The 21,193-nt window shown below is 49.3% G+C and overlaps 1 protein-coding gene across 1 annotated transcript in view; it reads left to right on the top strand.

Moving 5' to 3' along the window:
- The window catches only part of SEMA5B (semaphorin 5B), a 297,119-nt gene that overhangs the window by 171,085 nt on the left and 104,841 nt on the right, over positions 1-21,193 (top strand). The window contains exons 4-5 of the mRNA XM_018558083.1: positions 3,512-3,611; positions 10,078-10,123. Of these exons, the coding sequence (XP_018413585.1) occupies positions 3,512-3,611; positions 10,078-10,123 (146 nt within the window). The remainder of the gene's footprint in view (positions 1-3,511; positions 3,612-10,077; positions 10,124-21,193) is intronic.

The following is a 21,193-nucleotide window of genomic DNA, read 5'->3' on the forward strand; positions in this document are numbered from 1 at the left end:
ATTATAATTAATGGAAAAGAAACACAGACCGTGAAAATTGCAGTGTTCCCTTCCGTGGGTGGCCAGTGAAAAGAATTGATGGTTAGTGGGATGAATAGCCCCTTGACTTATATTGGTGGTCAGTGGAGACGGGTCCCCTTACATTGGTGGTCAGTGGAGACGGGTCCCCTTACATTGGTGGTCAGTGGAGACGGGTCCCCTTACTTGGGTGGTCAGGGTTGGATTGCGCCTTACATTGGCAGTCATTGAAGGTATCCCCTTCTGTTTGTGGTCTGTGGAGACATGTCCTCTTAATTGGTAGCCAAGTGGACAAATGACCCTTGCAAGGGTGGTCAAAGTTGAGTTGCGCCTTACATTGGTGGTCAACAGGGCGAATGATGCTTACATTGGTGGTCTGTGAAACTGTGTCCCCTTATGCTAGTGGTCAGTGGAGACGTGTCCCCTTACATTGATGGCCAATAAGACGAATGACTCTTACATAGGTGGTCAGGGTTGGAATGCCCCTTACATTGATGTTCGAGGAGAAGAATGCCCCTTTTATTGGTGGTCCGTGGGAAGAATACAAACGGGGGAGTACAGCTTTATGTGAATGGAGCAGGGGAGAATGGTGGGAGCACTGAATATGGAGCTCTCCGTCTGTGTATAGAGATCAGGGAAAGATAGACGCATCCTCACTTCCTGCGCTTTCTAAGGAGATTACAGCCGCCGCTGCTCAGCGCATCCCTGTAGATAAACATCAACTTTAAGATTACTTGAAATAAGCTCGGGTATTAAAGTGAAATTCTGTGTCAGCTGCCACCTGGTCCCGTGACCTGTCCCAGTCTGGAGCACCAGAAGCACAAGACTGGTCAGGCCAGGACTGGACAAATCCCAGGAGCCAGGTCGCCAATGCTCCTAAAAATTACAACTGGTGCCCAACTTGGAGGTCATCAGTGAAGCTGGCTCCTAAACATGATCCTGGGGCTTCTGGATTGGGTAGACTGGCTCCTGATTTTCATATTCATTTGCCCACCCCTGGATTCGGCACAGTCCATTCATTGGCTGCTTTGATTACGCAAGGTGCTGAGGCGACCCCTAAAAATCCCACGGCCGATATCAAGTGATGGACGCCTTGGCAAAGGTCACCGGACCAGATGAAGGTCTATGCGGGGGGCTCCTGTTCTATTAAAGGGGTAGGCAACCTCCATACTATATGCCCCTCTCTGGGAGCCATGTCTGTCACTGTCAGTCTTACAATGCCTCATGGTGCTTTAGTTTTACCACAGCTGGAGTGCCAAGGTTGCCAAATCCTGAGGAAGGACGGAGGTCAGATAGAAGACTGAAGGGGAGGATGGAGGTCAAATAGAAGACTGACGGGAAGGACGGAGGTCAGATAGAAGACTGAAGGGAAGGACGGAGGTCAGATAGAATACTGAAGGGGGGGACGGAGGTCAGATAGAAGACTGAAGGGAAGGACGGAGGTCGGCTTTAAAGTGCCCTCAGACGTTTCCATCCAGTCACGTGATAGTATTAATTTTGGACCCAGAAAAGTGAGGACGTGTGACTACCTTAAAAAACAATAAATCTGACTTTAGATGGCAGAGGAAACAATAGAACATTTTTGGCTCTTTCTATAGATTCCTGTAACCTTTGTGATGGATTTAAATGACTTTTTGTATTCAATTAGGGACAAGAAATCATTATAATGTGTACAATGTAACAATGGTAATTGCAGTGGAGGTTTCGCCTCGGTAATAGAATGTTGATGAGCGAGATGGAGAATTCAGATTTAATCTGGAGATCGATGTGCCGCTGATGCGTGCGTGAGCTCCTTGTTCCTTGTTCTGGCCCTTCGGCGGTCAGAGAGAATCCTCGTTTTATCATGTATGAAGTTCTGTCGGCGAGGAATCCGGGAACTCTCCGCCACATTGTCGGGTTATTAGGAGGCTTAAGACATCTTTGTGTGCGGTAATTAGACGCCATGGGATCGCCGGCGAGCAAGACGGATCATGTGGGAGCGCGCTATGTATCCCCGTTAATTACGTGTCCAGGAAACTGGCTGGTTGCCGGGAGAGTATCCCGAGTCTTGTACAAAACCCGACGCGAGAACATTTCCCTGTATCGGCATGTTTTTCCGTCTCATTGGGGGGTCGGTCTGGACACGCCAAGGACGATGCGCCGAGTGCGCTGACCTTGGTGCGTTCTGACTGGTTGCTATGGGTTACTACGGTCCACAGACTGTCCCTGCCTTCCTGAGTGAGAAGAAATTTGTGCACGACACTGAATTACATTCCTAACATTTTCTTTATAATTATTCCGATACAATGTAAAGATAAAATAAGAAAACTAACGAGTGACGGGATGAGTACGGTTCCTGCGTGGTCCTCTGCAGCCGAAATCACATCTGAATGTTATAGGAATCCTATAATGTATAATATAACATAACTCCAGCCAAGCAGCTAAGAGTCACATCCATGGTAACTTTATTACCTGCCAATGTGAGTAGTTCAGTTCAGCCAGTCTTCTGACCCCTGCCCTACTACATGAACTACAAAAGCTACATAACCCCTTTAAATGATTTCTTCCCACATAAACCATTCAGCTCTCTCCCCAATGTTTATAAACAATGTTACTTTGTATCTCTCTATCTCCCGCTGATCAATGTGTATAAACAATGTTACTTTGTATCTCTCTATCTCCCTCTGATCAATGTTTATATACAATGTTACTTTGTATCTCTCTATCTCCCTCTGATCAATGTTTATAAACAATGTTACTTTGTATCTCTCTATCTCCCTCTGAACAATGTTTATAAACAATGTTACTTTGTATCTCTCTATCTCACCACACATTTCTCAAGCATGGTCCACCATTTGTAGTATCAGGAAGCTGATCTAGAGGAAGGATGTGCAGCTGTTGTTGGAGGGAGTGTATGTAGACAGGAAGAGGCTACAAAGATTGTGTAAAGGATGAAAAAATGTGAAAGCAGAATTTTATGAAAAGAACACGCCAGTTGTGTATGATATGCAGTACTCAGAGAAATCTAAATGTATGTCCCTTTGGGGCTGAGATCTGCATTCATTCCAGCCCCCATGTGTCTAAACCTATTCCTTTTAAGCTCCCAGTGGCTGAAATATGTTAGCATGGCTGCATTGTGTAGTGTAGTGGGGCCTAGTGGTGTTGCAGTGCTGGCACTTCCATCGGGGTCTGGTTTGCAGAGATATATAGGAAATGTATGAAGATCTAGATTAGAAGTAATGATAGTAGAAATACTTCATACATTCAGCCAGTCAGGTTTTACATGCCCGGAGTTCTTCTTTATGGCAGCGCTCAGCTGTGCTTCTGTGTCATATTTTTTTCTCTTTTCTGCGTTTCTGGGTAGCAGCTTGCATCGTCTTGGCCCTGAATAGGGTACATTATCAGAGTCAGAATTAGTAACCTATAATAACACGCTTGATATATGTAACAATTAACATGTCATGGCCGCCCAGAGTGAGAGAAATAATCGGATTCTTCTTCTCCCCTCATGCAGAACTAAACCCGTGGCTGTGTAACTTCACCTATGGAGATGTTCAGGACTTCTCGCAGCTGGCGCTGGACCCCAACCGCAACCAACTCATTGTCGGAGCCAGGTAACACTCATGTGTTTGTGCCTGCCCATCCATCCGTCCATGTGTCCATCCACCCATGAATACATCTGTCAATCCATCCATCCATTCATCCCTCATCCATCCATCCCTCCCTCATCCATCCATTCCTCATCTATCCATCCCTCCCTCATCCATCCATCCATCCCTCCCTCATCCATCCATTCCTCATCTATCCATCCTGTCCATCTATCCATCCATCCCTCATCCATTCCTCATGTATCCCTCCATCATATATTTACCTGTCCGTCTATCCATCCATCCAACCATGAATACATCTGTCAATCCATCCATTCCTCATCCATCCATTCCTCATCTATCCACCCTGTCCGTCTATGCATCCACCCATGAATACATCTGTCAATCCATCCATCCCTCATCCATCTATCTACGCATCATCCATGCATTGAACCATCCATCCCTCTTCCTACTTTCCTTTCACCCATCTCACCATCCCTCCATCTGTCCACCCATTGTATCCATCCATCTTCTACCTTCTATACAGGCATCCATCCATCCTGCCAGTCCATCCATCCATTCCTCTCCCTTTGATCAGTCCATCCATCTATCCATCCTTCCCTTCCTCTACCTTCTATACAACCATCCATCCATCCCTCCTGCGAGTCCATCCCTCCCTCCCTCATTCTTTCATTTTAGATTGTCTCTTCTATATCCTGTGTATGTTATCTGTATACTATGTCTATGTGAAGGAGGTGTGGGGTTGTCTTCCTGTCCGAGGACAGTGATCTCCGTCATCTACTTCCTATATGTTGATCTTCGTGTTGGAGGATGAGTCCGTCATGGGCATGTCCCAGGCGCGGCGGCCATTTTTTCGTTGTTATTTCCCGGGCCCGATAACAGATCTGTCCTGTGCGGTTGGATTTAATTGGCCGACGCTTCCTCCCGCGCTGCGGATACCTCGTCAGTGTGACAGTCTGTTGGCAGATATTCTTATTGCGATGCCATTGCGTTCCCTGCAGGAAAGTTCCGCTGTCATTGAACGCCATGTGCGTGTGCACGTGCGGCGGGGCCGGGGTGCTGATTGAGCATCTCTGGCCGCCTCGCGGTGCCAGCTGTACCTGCCTCCTGTAATACACCCGTAATGTTATTCGGTGCTGTCGGCGCTGAGCCAGCGAAGATTATCCCCCCCCTCCCCCCGATCCCACGAGCTGAGCGCCCGCCGTCTCTCGTGACTTCGCTTAATCACATAATCTGCACTTTGCTGAGTCAGCACAACGCGCCCTGTGATCGACGACGGAGAGCCGTACCACCTCCAGGACCGTGCCCGCTGGCATGATGGCAATTACTGGACGTGTCTGCGGGCCGTCGCTCATTGATTTGTCGGTTTAAAGACACTTCGGGGACTTCGGTGGAGAAAACATTTCAGCGTGTGAGGCGGAAAAAAACAATGACCTGCACGCGACTTAAAGTGGACCTGTCATTAAAATGTACACTTCGCATCCATCAGCCGGACACGTCTCAGCATTAGAAAATCACATTGTTATTTGGAGTAAAAACTATTTCTGTCATTTACCTCCCTCGCTTGTCATGTAGAAAAGTGCAGCCCGCACGTCACCTGAAGCCTGGGCACGGCTAGGCCAATGGCTGCTAGTGCCTTGTGGCTGTTTCATAATATTAGAGCTTTATATACTGTATGTATATATCATATATGGAAATAATAATTCTAACACTATAATAACAGTGACAGTGTGTGTGTGTGTGTGTGTGTGTGTGTATATATATATACACACTATATTGCCAAAAGTATTGGGACGCCTTTACACGCACAAAAACTCTAATGGCATCCCAGTCTTAGTCCGTAGGGTTCAGTATTGGGTTGGCTCCGCCCTTTGCCGCTATAACAGCTCCGCCCCTTTTCTGGGAAGGCGTTCACAAGGTTTAGGAGTGTGTCTATGGGAATGTTGGACCATTTGTGAGGTCAGGTACTGATGTTGGGGGAGGGGCTCGCAGTCTCTGCTCTCATTCATCCCAAAGGTGTTCTATGGGGTTGAGATCAGGACTCTGTGCGGCCAGTCACGTTCCCCCACCCCCAAACTCCCCCATCCGTGTCTTTATGGACCTTGCTTTGTGCGCTGGTGCGCAGTCATGTTGGAACAGGAAGGGGCCGTCCCCAAACTCCTCCCCCCAAACTTTGCACAATGCAGTCAGGCAAGTACCGTTCTCCTGGCAACCGCCAAACCCAGACACGTCCATCGGATTGCCAGACAGAGAAGCGTGATTGGTCACTCCAGAGAACACGTCTCCACTTCTCTAGAGTCCAGTGGCGGCGTGCTTTACACCACGGCACCCCACGCTTTGCATTGCACTTGGTGATGTGCGGCTTGGATGCAGCTGCTCGGCCATGGAGACCCATTCCATGAAGCTCTCTACGCACTGTTGTTGTGCCAATCTGAAGGCCGCATGAAGTTTGGAGGTCTGTAGCTATTGACTCTGCAGACAGTTGGCGACTTCTGCGCACTGTGCGCTTCAGCATGCGCTGACCCCGCTGTGTCATGTGACGTGGCCGACCACTTCCTGGCTGAGTTGCTGTTGTTCCCAGTTGCTTCCACTTTGTTATAATCCCAGTAACAGGTGACCGCGGAATATTTAGTAGCCGGGAAATGTCACGGAACACCTGAATCCAATGATTTGAAGAGGGAGGGGCCCAATACTTTTGGCAATATAGTGTATATATATATATTTATATATTGATATAATGAATTACATTGAGCTGATCACTTTCACACAACTGTCTGTAAGACTTTAAAAAAAAAGTTCTTCAAAGCCGACGACATTTCAGAATAAAATTTTAATTTTGTGCAGCAATGAATGATCACCACCTTCTATCATTATGCAAATTCTTCATCCCTTTCATGTGATCGCTGCCAGAGGATCGTAATGAGGTGGAGCCAAATAATCAGCCTGCGGACCTGTCAGTAACAATACAAGTCTCCAAGAATAAATCCCTGACATGTCACAATACACAGTAATAGGATCAGGAAAGCTCCGCCTCTTATCATTAAAAGCCGTCCTTGAGCTCCAATCAGTGACTCTGCCTAGGCTGAGATGATGTCATCAGTCTGCTGCAGGCAGGGGGATGCATTTCCTCGGTCTCCTCTCCCCCAGTGATCAGTCTGCTGCAACATTGTAACTTTGTTGTAAGTCACAAGGTGAGAGGCTGCAGCAGGGGCTGATCTGTGTCAGATCAGCCCCTGTGGCAGATGATGGCAGAGAAGCAGATGAAAGCATTGGCAGGGCAAGTGCTGTGATCGGTGAGAGGGCTTGATCACACCGTGTGCAGTGGCACATAGAACACAACTGTGCCGTTTGCTCCATAATGGAGAGGAGAAGTGGAAAGATACATCAGGTCTACAGTTGTTTTTTTCTGCGCTACAATGGAGCTCTTCTGAAGTCTCCACACTGGTGCACAGATATTACTAAAATGTCACTTTGTGACATTTCAATAAAGTTTAAAAAAAAAAAAGCTTTATAATGCCTTGCATTGTAAAAAAGCAAGGCACTGTCCCCCATCGCCAGCACCACCGCCCTACTTCCGGTGTTCTGTCGAAATGGCCAACTCGTCGAGATCTCCAACTCGTAACGTCGCATCCGTTAGAGATTGACGAGATGGCGCTAGTGCGCGCGCGCCAGCCCTGGCGTTTTTCCAACCCTCGTCGACTTGCCCTAAGTGCGCCGTTGCTTCCTCGCCATCCTCATCGAGTTCTCCAACTGGAGGACCGATATAGTGAGCGGCTCTGAGAAGTAATAAATATCTGATACATTGCTCAACCTGCTGCGCCTCACATGAAACAATGTATCAGTCACCTGACCTCTCAGGCTCCTCGCGGTTTGAATGAAATGCGCACATGCTGCAGTCACTAATCAGGCTGATAGGATCGTTCCGCGTCAAACAGATTGCGGCAGAGAATCGGATCGCGGCGTTCCTTCCCTAATTCCCGTTTTCCACTCTCTCCTCACCGGCAGATCAATAAGATGATTCACTGCTGAGTTCACGTCGGTATTTTTTTCTTTCGCTCTCGGCGGCCTCGCCGCCCCGGATCGCTCCATCGCGAGTTCACAGCCAGTCATGTAAAGACGTCTGATTAAAGCCAGCGCCTCACGCGGAGACAGGACGCCGGAGATCACAGCGCTCAAATTGCTCTGTAAAATATTCATCATCCCGAGGGGCTTGTTCCCGCTTTTATTATACATCACGTTAAACGCCGCGTCTTCGCGAATGATCAGCCGCACCGTTAATGCTGCATCTCAGCGACGCGGCGCCTCGTACGGATGAGGCCGCCAGGGGGGGAATTGCAGATCTGCCCCCCTTGTCGCAGAGGGCGAGCGCGTCTCGTATCTGTAGACGCGTCTTCCCTGTGACGGCATTCGTGCAGAAATTAGAGCGAGTCTCTGGTCGCCGCTGGCAACAGCGCAGTTATTCCTCAACGTACGGAAAATCTGAACAAGACATTTAAACGCCCCAAAAATGTATCAAGAATGGAGCAGCTGTGCACGGCAGCCAATCAGCTTCTCTCTTCAGTCTGTTCAGTTAAGATTTGAAAGTGAAAGAGAGAAGCTGATTGGTTGCCGTGCACTGCTGCTCCAGATTTGCTAAATTCCCCTCATTATGCGCATGCGCGCCTTCTAACGCCATGGTGTGAATGAGCCCTGAGACGGCCGTTATGTCAGTTACTTGATCGATTACCAATAACGCTAATATCGGCGGCCACACACGTAGCGATTGGTGATCGATCGAGAAACGAGCCATCGCAAACGCGCATTTCATCATTGATAGAAATATCGGACGACGCAACGCGCGCACATTATCGCTCCACGCTTTGTGGTCAGCAGAAAATATTGATCGAATACACGATCTATCCGCTATAAATCTGATTGATTCATTGACTAAAAATGATCCTTTAATTGATCTGCGTTGTGATCGGTTCTCAGGCAGATCGATCAGAAGCGATTGCCCAAATTCCACCGCGGCCAATCAAGTCTCATCCCAGGAAGAGCTCAGTGAATCGACTGAACGGAGAGACTTTGGTTGCTTCTAAGAAGAGTGTATGTATAAAGTCACTCGCACTCCAATAGAGTGACTTCCTCCGCGACGTCTCATGTGAAGGGGCGGCGGAATGCGGGCGGATTTGCAAAAAACATAAAACAGTCTGAACTCCCCCAAATGCCGGTTATTCTTCTCTGTGGATGGGTGGTGAAGATGATGAGATGTGATGTGAGGTGATGATGATGTGATGTCAGGTGGTGATGATGTGATGTGAGGTGATGATGATATGTGATATGATGATGGTGATGTGATGTCAGGTGGTGATTATGTGAGGTGATAATGACGATGGTTGTGATGTGAGGTGATGATGTGATGTCAGGTGATGATGATAGGTGATGATGTGATGTGAGGGGATGATGATGGTGGTGGTGACGATGTGATGTCAGGTGATGATGATGGTGGTGGTGATGATGATGGTGGTGGTGATGATGTGATGTCAGGTGGTGATGATGGTGGTGATGAGATGATGATATGTGATATATGATGTGATGATGGTGATGTGATGTCAGGTGGTGATGATGGTGATGTGATGATATGATGATGATGATGTGATGTCAGGTGATGATGATGGTGATGTCAGGTGGTGATGATGGTGGTGGTGATGTGATGATATGATGATGATGATGTGATGTCAGGTGATGATGATGTGATGATATGATGATGGTGATGTGATGTCAGGTGATGATGATGGTGATGTCAGGTGATGATGATGGTGATGTGATGTCAGGTGGTGATGATGGTGGTGGTGATGATGTGATGATGATGTGATGATATGATGATGGTGATGTGATGTCAGGTGGTGATGTGATGTCAGGTGATGATGATAGGTGAGGTGATGATGTGATGTCAGGTGGTGATGATGGTGATGTGATGTCAGGTGATGATGATGGTGATGTGATGTCAGGTGATGATGATGGTGATGTGATGTCAGGTGGTGATGATAGGTGAGGTGATGATGGTGATGTGATGTCAGGTGGTGATGTGATGTCAGGTGATGATGATAGGTGAGGTGATGATGTGATGTCAGGTGGTGATGTGATGTCAGGTGATGATGATAGGTGAGATGGTGATGTGATGTCAGGTGGTGATGATGGTGATGTGATGTCAGGTGGTGATGGTGGTGAGGTGATGTCAGGTGGTGATGATGGTGAGGTGATGTCAGGTGGTGATGATGGTGATGTGATGTCAGGTGGTGATGGTGATGTGATGTCAGGTGATGATGATGGTGATGTCAGGTGGTGATGATGGTGATGTGATGTCAGGTGATGATGATGGTGATGTCAGGTGGTGATGATGGTGATGTGATGTCGGGGTGAATGATTTGGGTTCTTGCAGGTAATTGATTTTTCCGTCTCTCACACTTGTGTTCTATTTTGTCTGTTGCAGGAACTTCCTCTTCCGGCTCAGTCTCTTCAACATCTCCCTCGTGCAGGTAAGTGCGCGCTCACCCGGCCGCTCTCTTGTGTAAACTTTGTCTTCAGCCGCAGGAAAAGTGTTTCTGAAAATAAAGTGATTTGCAAATATTTGGCTCCGGTTAATGCCGACGGTGAGACCAGCTTTGCATGAGCTTCAGGCGTGTGATTGTTCCATTGAGGTATATCGGACATCCATCCCTCTGCCTTCCATCCATCCCTCTGCCTTCCATCCATCCCTCTTCCATCCATCCCTCTGCCTTCCATCCATCCCTCTGCCTTCCATCCATCCCTCTGCCTTCCATCCATCCCTCTGCCTTCCATCAATCCCTCTTCCATCCATCCCTCTGCCTTCCATCCATCCCTCTGCCTTCCATCCATCCCTCTGCCTTCCATCAATCCCTCTGCCTTCCATCCCTCTGCCTTCCATCCATCAGGCCTTCCATCCCTCTGCCTTCCATCCATCCCTCTGCCTTCCATCCCTCTGCCTTCCATCCATCAGGCCTTCCAACCCTCTGCCTTCCATCCCATTTAATTACATCTATCCGTCAGTTCGTCTATTTACCATTACTTCTTCTTTCCATCAATCTATCCATTTCTTTTCCTTCAGTCTATACAAGGATCTCATCATCCCTCTTCCTTCAATCAGTCCATCCATCCCTCTGCCTTCCATCCATCCCTCTTCCTTCCATCCATCCCTCTTCCTTCAATCAGTCCATCCATCCCTCTGCCTTCCATCCATCCCTCTTCCTTCCATCCATCCCTCTTCCATCCATCCCTCTTCCTTCAATCAGTCCATCCATCCATCTATTTATTGATCCATCCATCCATCTATTTGTCAATCCTTTCATCTATTTCCCTCTTCCTTTGATCAGTCCACCCATCTCCTTCTTTTGATCAACCCATGAATTCACCCATCGATCTTTCTTCCCTCAGTCCATCCATCCATCCCTCTTCCTTCCATCCATCCCTCTGCCTTCCACCCATCCCTCTACCTTCAAACATTCCATCTTTGATCAGTCCATCCAAGCATGCACCCATCTGTCCCTCTTCCATCAGTCAGTCCATCCATCCATGCACCCATCTTCACTCAGTATGTCCGAGCTTCCCTCTTCCTTCCATGCATCCACTTGTTTACCAGGGACCCAAAATATACTGTAAGAGAGGAAATGCAAACAAAGCTAATAAACTTTCTCAAAGCTCTGTACACTGTGCCAGGAAATGGGGGGAGGGGTTGAATTCTGCCACTGCAGGGTTTGTAGTCTCCTCGTGCCAGTTTTTAGTGACTGTTTCACTGACAGGTTCTCTTTACATTGTGTCTCAGAGGTTGGCTGCCCGTTGCTGTGTCCTTTGCTTGCTCTGATTCCTGTATACTTCTCCTCCTCTCCTCGATCTCACCTCCGGCGCCATCTACCCTTCATGTGTCTCTTCTGCCTCCCGTCCGCCCTGACAGGAGACACCGTGTTTCCCCGAAAATAAGACACTGTCTTATATTTTTGGGGGCTCAAAAGAACACACACGGTCTTATTTTCGGGGTAGGTCTTATTTTTTTTTTTTTATGTACAACAATCCGCACGTATTCATGTAGAAAAATATGGTGATCAGGGCAATCAGGGGGCGCCGCACCTTTCCAAGAGCAATTTGGTAACCAATCGCTGGCCAGAATGAGCAAAGCGCGCTTTCACTATGGATTCCTCACAGGCGGAGCGCATTTGGTATCACTCCGCCTGTGACAGGAGGCGGGGCTATAGAGGAGGCATCGGCTTATGCGGCTCTGCTCCCTCCGGTGCCGCCTCGCTTCCTCTAGCGCCGGCTTCGTTGGCACCGCTGATTCTCTCCCGCGGCTCTTCAGGTTCCCCCTTATGCCACCACCGGCCCTGGGAATGGTCACAGCTAGGTCTTATTTTCAGGGTAGGTCTTATATTTGAGCAATTCCCAAAAATGGTGCTAGGTCTTATTTTCGGGGAAACAGGGTAGTTGTTCCCTTTTAAAATAACATTCTACATCCTCCCCAATAGTCACAGCCGTGCTCCTAATTCGAGTATCGCGCGTGACCATGAGTGGTGGCATTTGTTGTCACAAACCTGAATGTCCCAGTTTGAGGAATCCCTCTGCTATGGAGAAAAGGTTGGGATCGGAGTACTGCAGGTTTTCTGTTTTTGGCCAGATATTGAGCTTTAGCAGCTTGGTGAAGGTAGGGAGGATCCCCTGGTCATCCTTCACCTGCAGATTTTCTCCTGTGCTGCCCCTCGTTCATGGATCTCCTCACATCATTGGACTCCCTCCCAGCTTTACGTCCTTCAGCTGCTGTTGCCTCCCAGCTAACCCGACGTTCCAACCTTGGCCAGTGGACGTCTTTAGTCCTACTCGACCAATCTGCAGCCGGTTGTAGACATCAGAGCTCGGTCACATGCGCTGGTATTAGCCAACTGCCTAAAAATATCTCCGAACCGCCTTCAGGTATTATCCCGTACAGTCAGATCACCTGAAGTACATGTTTTATGCTACGGGAGGGGAAGGGCTTGTAGGCTTTTCTGGAATTTGATGAATAAGATTTTTCGGCCTGTACAATCAATGTTTTATTGCTAGAAGGGTCATTAGATCGTCACATGATTGGCCGTGATCCTCCAGGGGCTGTGATCCTGTATGGGCCATTATCCTGCATGGGTTGTGATCCTGCATGGGTTGTGATCGTGCATGGGTTGTGATCCTGCATGGGTAGTGATCCTGCATGGGTTGTGATTCCTGCATGGGTTGTGATCCTGCATGGGTTGTGATCCTGCATGGGTTGTGATCCTGCATGGGTTGTGATCCTGCATGGGTTGTGATCCTGCATGGGTTGTGATCCTGCATGGGTTGTGATCCTGCATGGGTTGTGATCCTGCATGGGTTGTGATCCTGCATGGGTTGTGATCCTGCATGGGTTGTGATCCTGCATGGGTTGTGATCCTGCATGGGTTGTGATCCTGCATGGGTTGTGATCCTGCATGGGTTGTGATCCTGCATGGGTTGTGATCCTGCATGGGTTGTGATCCTGCATGGGTTGTGATCCTGCATGGGTTGTGATCCTGCATGGGTTGTGATCCTGCATGGGTTGTGATCCTGCATGGGTTGTGATCCTGCATGGGTTGTGATCCTGCATGGGTTGTGATCCTGCATGGGTTGTGATCCTGCATGGGTTGTGATCCTGCATGGGTTGTGATCCTGCATGGGTTGTGATCCTGCATGGGTTGTGATCCTGCATGGGTTGTGATCCTGCATGGGTTGTGATCCTGCATGGGTTGTGATCCTGCATGGGTTGTGATCCTGCATGGGTTGTGATCCTGCATGGGTTGTGATCCTGCATGGGTTGTGATCCTGCATGGGTTGTGATCCTGCATGGGTTGTGATCCTGCATGGGTTGTGATCCTGCATGGGTTGTGATCCTGCATGGGTTGTGATCCTGCATGGGTTGTGATCCTGCATGGGTTGTGATCCTGCATGGGTTGTGATCCTGCATGGGTTGTGATCCTGCATGGGTTGTGATCCTGCATGGGTTGTGATCCTGCATGGGTTGTGATCCTGCATGGGTTGTGATCCTGCATGGGTTGTGATCCTGCATGGGTTGTGATCCTGCATGGGTTGTGATCCTGCATGGGTTGTGATCCTGCATGGGTTGTGATCCTGCATGGGTTGTGATCCTGCATGGGTTGTGATCCTGCATGGGTTGTGATCCTGCATGGGTTGTGATCCTGCATGGGTTGTGATCCTGCATGGGTTGTGATCCTGCATGGGTTGTGATCCTGCATGGGTTGTGATCCTGCATGGGTTGTGATCCTGCATGGGTTGTGATCCTGCATGGGTTGTGATCCTGCATGGGTTGTGATCCTGCATGGGTTGTGATCCTGCATGGGTTGTGATCCTGCATGGGTTGTGATCCTGCATGGGTTGTGATCCTGCATGGGTTGTGATCCTGCATGGGTTGTGATCCTGCATGGGTTGTGATCCTGCATGGGTTGTGATCCTGCATGGGTTGTGATCCTGCATGGGTTGTGATCCTGCATGGGTTGTGATCCTGCATGGGTTGTGATCCTGCATGGGTTGTGATCCTGCATGGGTTGTGATCCTGCATGGGTTGTGATCCTGCATGGGTTGTGATCCTGCATGGGTTGTGATCCTGCATGGGTTGTGATCCTGCATGGGTTGTGATCCTGCATGGGTTGTGATCCTGCATGGGTTGTGATCCTGCATGGGTTGTGATCCTGCATGGGTTGTGATCCTGCATGGGTTGTGATCCTGCATGGGTTGTGATCCTGCATGGGTTGTGATCCTGCATGGGTTGTGATCCTGCATGGGTTGTGATCCTGCATGGGTTGTGATCCTGCATGGGTTGTGATCCTGCATGGGTTGTGATCCTGCATGGGTTGTGATCCTGCATGGGTTGTGATCCTGCATGGGTTGTGATCCTGCATGGGTTGTGATCCTGCATGGGTTGTGATCCTGCATGGGTTGTGATCCTGCATGGGTTGTGATCCTGCATGGGTTGTGATCCTGCATGGGTTGTGATCCTGCATGGGTTGTGATCCTGCATGGGTTGTGATCCTGCATGGGTTGTGATCCTGCATGGGTTGTGATCCTGCATGGGTTGTGATCCTGCATGGGTTGTGATCCTGCATGGGTTGTGATCCTGCATGGGTTGTGATCCTGCATGGGTTGTGATCCTGCATGGGTTGTGATCCTGCATGGGTTGTGATCCTGCATGGGTTGTGATCCTGCATGGGTTGTGATCCTGCATGGGTTGTGATCCTGCATGGGTTGTGATCCTGCATGGGTTGTGATCCTGCATGGGTTGTGATCCTGCATGGGTTGTGATCCTGCATGGGTTGTGATCCTGCATGGGTTGTGATCCTGCATGGGTTGTGATCCTGCATGGGTTGTGATCCTGCATGGGTTGTGATCCTGCATGGGTTGTGATCCTGCATGGGTTGTGATCCTGCATGGGTTGTGATCCTGCATGGGTTGTGATCCTGCATGGGTTGTGATCCTGCATGGGTTGTGATCCTGCATGGGTTGTGATCCTGCATGGGTTGTGATCCTGCATGGGTTGTGATCCTGCATGGGTTGTGATCCTGCATGGGTTGTGATCCTGCATGGGTTGTGATCCTGCATGGGTTGTGATCCTGCATGGGTTGTGATCCTGCATGGGTTGTGATCCTGCATGGGTTGTGATCCTGCATGGGTTGTGATCCTGCATGGGTTGTGATCCTGCATGGGTTGTGATCCTGCATGGGTTGTGATCCTGCATGGGTTGTGATCCTGCATGGGTTGTGATCCTGCATGGGTTGTGATCCTGCATGGGTTGTGATCCTGCATGGGTTGTGATCCTGCATGGGTTGTGATCCTGCATGGGTTGTGATCCTGCATGGGTTGTGATCCTGCATGGGTTGTGATCCTGCATGGGTTGTGATCCTGCATGGGTTGTGATCCTGCATGGGTTGTGATCCTGCATGGGTTGTGATCCTGCATGGGTTGTGATCCTGCATGGGTTGTGATCCTGCATGGGTTGTGATCCTGCATGGGTTGTGATCCTGCATGGGTTGTGATCCTGCATGGGTTGTGATCCTGCATGGGTTGTGATCCTGCATGGGTTGTGATCCTGCATGGGTTGTGATCCTGCATGGGTTGTGATCCTGCATGGGTTGTGATCCTGCATGGGTTGTGATCCTGCATGGGTTGTGATCCTGCATGGGTTGTGATCCTGCATGGGTTGTGATCCTGCATGGGTTGTGATCCTGCATGGGTTGTGATCCTGCATGGGTTGTGATCCTGCATGGGTTGTGATCCTGCATGGGTTGTGATCCTGCATGGGTTGTGATCCTGCATGGGTTGTGATCCTGCATGGGTTGTGATCCTGCATGGGTTGTGATCCTGCATGGGTTGTGATCGTGCATGGGTTGTGATCCTGCATGGGTAGTGATCCTGCATGGGTTGTGATTCCTGCATGGGTTGTGATCCTGCATGGGTTGTGATCCTGCATGGGTTGTGATCCTGCATGGGTTGTGATTCCTGCATGGGTTGTGATTCCTGCATGGGTTGTGATTCCTGCATGGGTTGTGATTCCTGCATGGGTTGTGATCCTGTATGGGTTGTGATCATCTATTGGCTGTTGCGATCCATTGGCTGTTGCGAGCCATTGACTGTTGCGATCCATCGGCTGTTGCTATTCATCGACTGTTGCGATCCATCGGCTGTTGCGATCCATCGGCTGTTGCGATCCATCGGCTGTTGCGATCATGTATGGGCTGATTCCTGTTACAGTAACATTGTCCCGACCTGTTACAATGTTACAATTTCTTGAAGTTGCTCAACACACAAGTGTGCAATCTCTAGTGTAGAATGAAGGATAACGGCTGTGAGAATACAACTACAGATTCGGATTGCACAGTGCCGATTACCGCCAAATAGAACAGTACGTATAGACTTGTGCAATCACTCTACACATGTTCAAATCAAATCTCCCACTTGGGTCCCTGGGATTGGATTGGTTTGGGGTTCATGTGACTGCAGGCAGATATTGGTACAGTTTGGTGTTCACATTATTTGATTGTACAATCCTATTGGAAGATGTGTGGCTGGCATTAGTGGCAGACTCCCATAAGTCAGCCGGTCCCTCTCTTGTAACCTAATCCTTAATTCCATCCGGAAAGTCGTCCTAGTCGTGTTCTGTAAATTCCGGCGACGCATTCGGTTGCCATGCGCTCTTCTCCTAATTTTGTTCTGTTTTCCATTTTTATTCATTAGAACTCAGATAACCCCCCCTCCCCCTCCCCCCAACACAGCGGCCACCGAGGGCGCTTCTTATAATAGGCTCATCACTAATTGGCCCGGGAAGATTAAGAGAGGCTCGCGGCCTTCCTGATAAATACGTTTCAGGCCTTCGGCGCGCCGCGGAGATCGAAACGAGCGCCCCTTTGAAATAACTCTCTTCCCTGAGCCAACACGTCAGGTGGAAACCAGCGTTAAAGGGCCGGCGGCCTATTGCATGGCACGGCATTGACTCCTCGGTGCCCGGCGGGAACAGGTCAGAGTTCCAGCACAACGCGCAGCACGCCGATGCCTTATCCGCGGCTGGCGAGAACAATTCGATCGGGACTGCGGGAGATATAAAGAGCGATAGCGGCCTCGGGGGTCGAGCGGATTGTGCTTTTGCATCTGAAGAGCTGCCTGACCTCGGCGTTCCTGAAATAAATCCGCCTATAGATCCTCTGCGAGGCCGATGTGTAAACATTGTGCCGGATGGTGGGAACCGGCAGCAAACAAGCCGCAAATCCTCTCCCAGAAAACAGATCTTCAGATCTTTGTCCTCCTGTGTGCCGCCGCGCATACATATGCAGGGATTTATACGTTCCCCCGGATCTGTACGCACACACCGCGCTGCGAATTGTCATTCCGCGTATTCATTACATTGATAAACGTATGTATAAAGCCATGCCGGAGGGAATTCAGTCGGCACATATTTAGTGCCGTCACCGCGGTGCCGATCTGAGAGTCATTATTGATGTGACATTGTTACATGTTGTGTTGTCTCATATGTTCACGACCCTTCCCCTGTTTGGGCTACAGATAAGATCGGTTTGCACATGGAAAGCTTTATTTGTCTTTCCAGAAGAACAAACATGTGATGACTTGTAGCACACATACAATATCTCGTGTTTCAGGTTTCTAAACATGTGACGTAGAGGAAGCCGGTATTACTTATCATAGATCTTCTTTTTCAAGTCGGAGTTCTTTTGTTTTTGTAAACATCTCCAGAGGGAGAATATAAGATCAGGAGCACAGAAACTTCACGCTGGCGGTCCTCTGTCTGCGGCCCGGGGTAGTTGTTTCCCTTAGAGAGAGGGGCTGATTCTCAGGAGGCTTTTCACGGCTCTGACCCCTCCCCCTCCCCCGCCCCCCCTCGCCTCATTTCATCTTGTGAGCAAATGCTTTTGTTTGTTTCATAAGAAATGTTTTTCATGTTTGCTGCACCATGAAGGATTATTCTGCTACTTTGTTTCTTTTTGTTTACTATCACGCGGAGCTCCCACCGCTCTCCTATTCTTCCCTTTGCATTGTTCTAGTTTAGTATCAGTGGCTCTATATTTAGTTGTTGGACACTGCGTCCGCCATTCGTTTTCTTCTATCTACGTGAGATCTTTTTCATTATATGCACAAATTACTATTATCCTTGGAGTTTCTTCACTGCCTCAGGATTCTTTTTGTCTACATTGTAGCATAAAATTCAACTATAAACACAACATTTACAATCGTGTTTCAGTTCAGGTTTAGTAGTTGTATGTGATGCATTGTATCCTGCATGAGCAGCCTACGGCGTGACCGTTTGTGTGTGTGCCCCCAGGGCCGGATTTGCCACGCGGCCACCGAGGCCCGGCCTCGGGGCGGCAGGGAGCGGAGGGGCGTGGAATCTCCCGACGCCAAGGGCATGCAGTTCCGGGCGCCGGGCGGTAAGTTGGTTTCTACATTTAGCCCTGCTTTGGGATTCTCCCCCCGCCGCCATGTACCTCTCTTCACCGGCCAGAGATCCTCGGGATGGAGAGCGGGGAGCAGAGCAGAGAACGTCCGTTCTCCGCTCTGTGTATTCAGTAAGAGTGGAGATAGCCTTGCTGTCACAGGAGTTCCAGCACAGTGTTTTGTCACTTCCAAATGCCTATCACACAGGGGCTTTTTTAGCAGGTGAGGGGGGGCGTGTCTGCGGTGCCATTGACATGAATGGCAACGCCACGCCCCCTCCCTTCCCAGAACGTGGCCCGGCCTGATCTATGCGATCCGGTGCATTCCGGGCTCGGACCGCTCCTGGAACGCACTAGATATGCTGTGACTGGGCCCTTAAAGAAAAGATTTAGTCAGGTGCATTTCTCATGGCTCAAAAATGCGCGGCAAGGCTCCATTCGCTCATAGCGGCACAAAAACGCGCAAACGTTACTATTATTACGATAGCCGGTACGTGTAGAATCCACCCAGAAAAATTGCGCTTGGACTTTTTTGCAGGACGCTCGTTTTCCTACCGCGTGGGCGCCACTCTAGTGTGAACAACACACATTGTAAAGCATTATTTTTTTTGTACAGTGCGTTTTTGCGCGTACCAATAGGCGCAGAAAACCGCTAATGTGAGAATGGAGCCTTAGGGCCCATTGCAAACGTAACGCACAGATGTGAGGAAAAAACACTTTAAAGGAGAACTATGAGGCGAGTGAAAATCACTCATCCTCATAGTTCGAGCCGACGTGTGACAATGAGACTGTCACAGGTCGGCTCAATAGATCGGGAAGTGAGCGAACACATACCGGCGCTCGCGCACTTCTCGATCATGTCCCTGCAGAGAGCCGTGACTGTCGCTCTGATCCTCCAGCGCTGACTGGTAGAACGGACTGGGAGGGGGCGGGCACAGCTGGCTCTGCCTCTAGATAGGCAGAGCCAGCTGTCACTCACGCAGCTGGGTGGATCTCAACAGTAATGTCGGGATCCGCTCCGGCTGCGGCGTCTCAGTATACCGCGAGCTGTAGCTCCCTATATACTGAGCCTAGGGTGATGGGAGGACGCTAGTTTGTCCTCCCGTGACCCTGAGGAGAACTATGGGGAAAAGCACTGACCACATAGTTCTCCTTTAAATGTGAATGGACCTTTAAAGATCTGCAGTCTGCTCCCTTTGTACGGTTCTATGGAGCTTCTGATAGATTGCGCCGCTCACAGTTGAACGGCGACCTCAGAATTCCGCATTGTTTTGTTCTGCAGGAAACTGGCGTCAGCTTCTTCGGCGCGTCCGTCTGAGCGCTTCGCAATCGCTCGGAAGAAATTTGCATGTGATTGAGGTTTGACCTGCGTGACCTAACGATCTGCGGCTGGGAATCACGGGGATTGTCGTCGGGAACATTGAGAAGCCACCGGCCGGCTAACAAGATCATTTCTCACACTGACAGCGCCGCGCTCGTCGCCTCTCTCATATTGTGAAGCTGCGCCGCCGCGACAGGCAGGGACAGGTCCAGAGAACCCGGCAACGTGTACAGCGCGTCCCCCCAGACTTAGATCTCTCTGCGTCACACTCCCCACCCCCACCCCCAGCCAGGTGACCGGCAGGGCGAGCGAGTCGGGACATGAGGGACCCGAATAACAATTCTCCAGACGCGGGTCAGACATTCCTGAGACGGGACGCACGACGCGGAGAAATCAGAGATTCCCGCCATCGCTACAGAGAGGCGTCAGATCTGAAGAGATTTCTTTTTTGTTTCGTTACAAAGAATCTTTTTTTAATCTTCAAATAGAAAAAAAACGAATGTAACAAATGTAACAATGATTGTGATGTCACAGCGAGAGGAAAAAAGGATTCACAGAATTGTTCATTTCGGGTTTTTTTACCTTAATTTACAATTTCTTTGTATTCTTTTATCATTAGAGACAAATTGGGAGTGATGAGTGATTGGTCCCTTCAGATTTCCCCCCTTCCCAAAAAAACTGCCTTTGTGACCCCCCCTGAAATCTGTGACCACAATGGAGTGTATCTGGACTTCAGGAAAACCGAATGATTCTGTCTGTCAGTCCCTTTTTCAGGAAGGTCTTATGTTCAGGCTCTTCCTGTTTATAGGGTGAGTGACCATGCTCTGTCAACACGTCCTGTTCTAGCGTGACAACTCTGTCCCTGTCTCACAATTGTCCACCTGCGTTGTCACCTTGTCACACGGGCTTTACGGTGGAGACTACAATTTTCCATTTCAACACACATTACACAGACATGGTCCACTGTTGTCGGCTTTAGGAAAAACCCGCCTTGAGAAATGCCATGGCAGCCATCGCTGGAGTGCATGTACACAGGAGGTGGCTGCGGGAGATAAGCTGCATTGAGATGCAACAAAGGATTATTGTTTATGATACGCAGAGCAAACGAAATGTTATTCACTTGGGGTTTACATCTACTTTTCAGTGGTTTGTCATAAATATAAACACTTCTGGTCCTATTGCTCTGGAGGAATTGCTGCCCGGCCTCAGTAAACATTGTCAATCATATTTGACAGTATCGGCCTCCAATCTGTGTAGAGAGGCCCCTACAGGCAGCCCCC

The sequence above is a fragment of the Nanorana parkeri genome, unplaced genomic scaffold (genome assembly GCF_000935625.1).
Source record: "Nanorana parkeri isolate BGI_ZX_2015 unplaced genomic scaffold, ASM93562v1 scaffold320, whole genome shotgun sequence".
Taxonomy (NCBI): Eukaryota; Metazoa; Chordata; class Amphibia; order Anura; family Dicroglossidae; genus Nanorana; species Nanorana parkeri.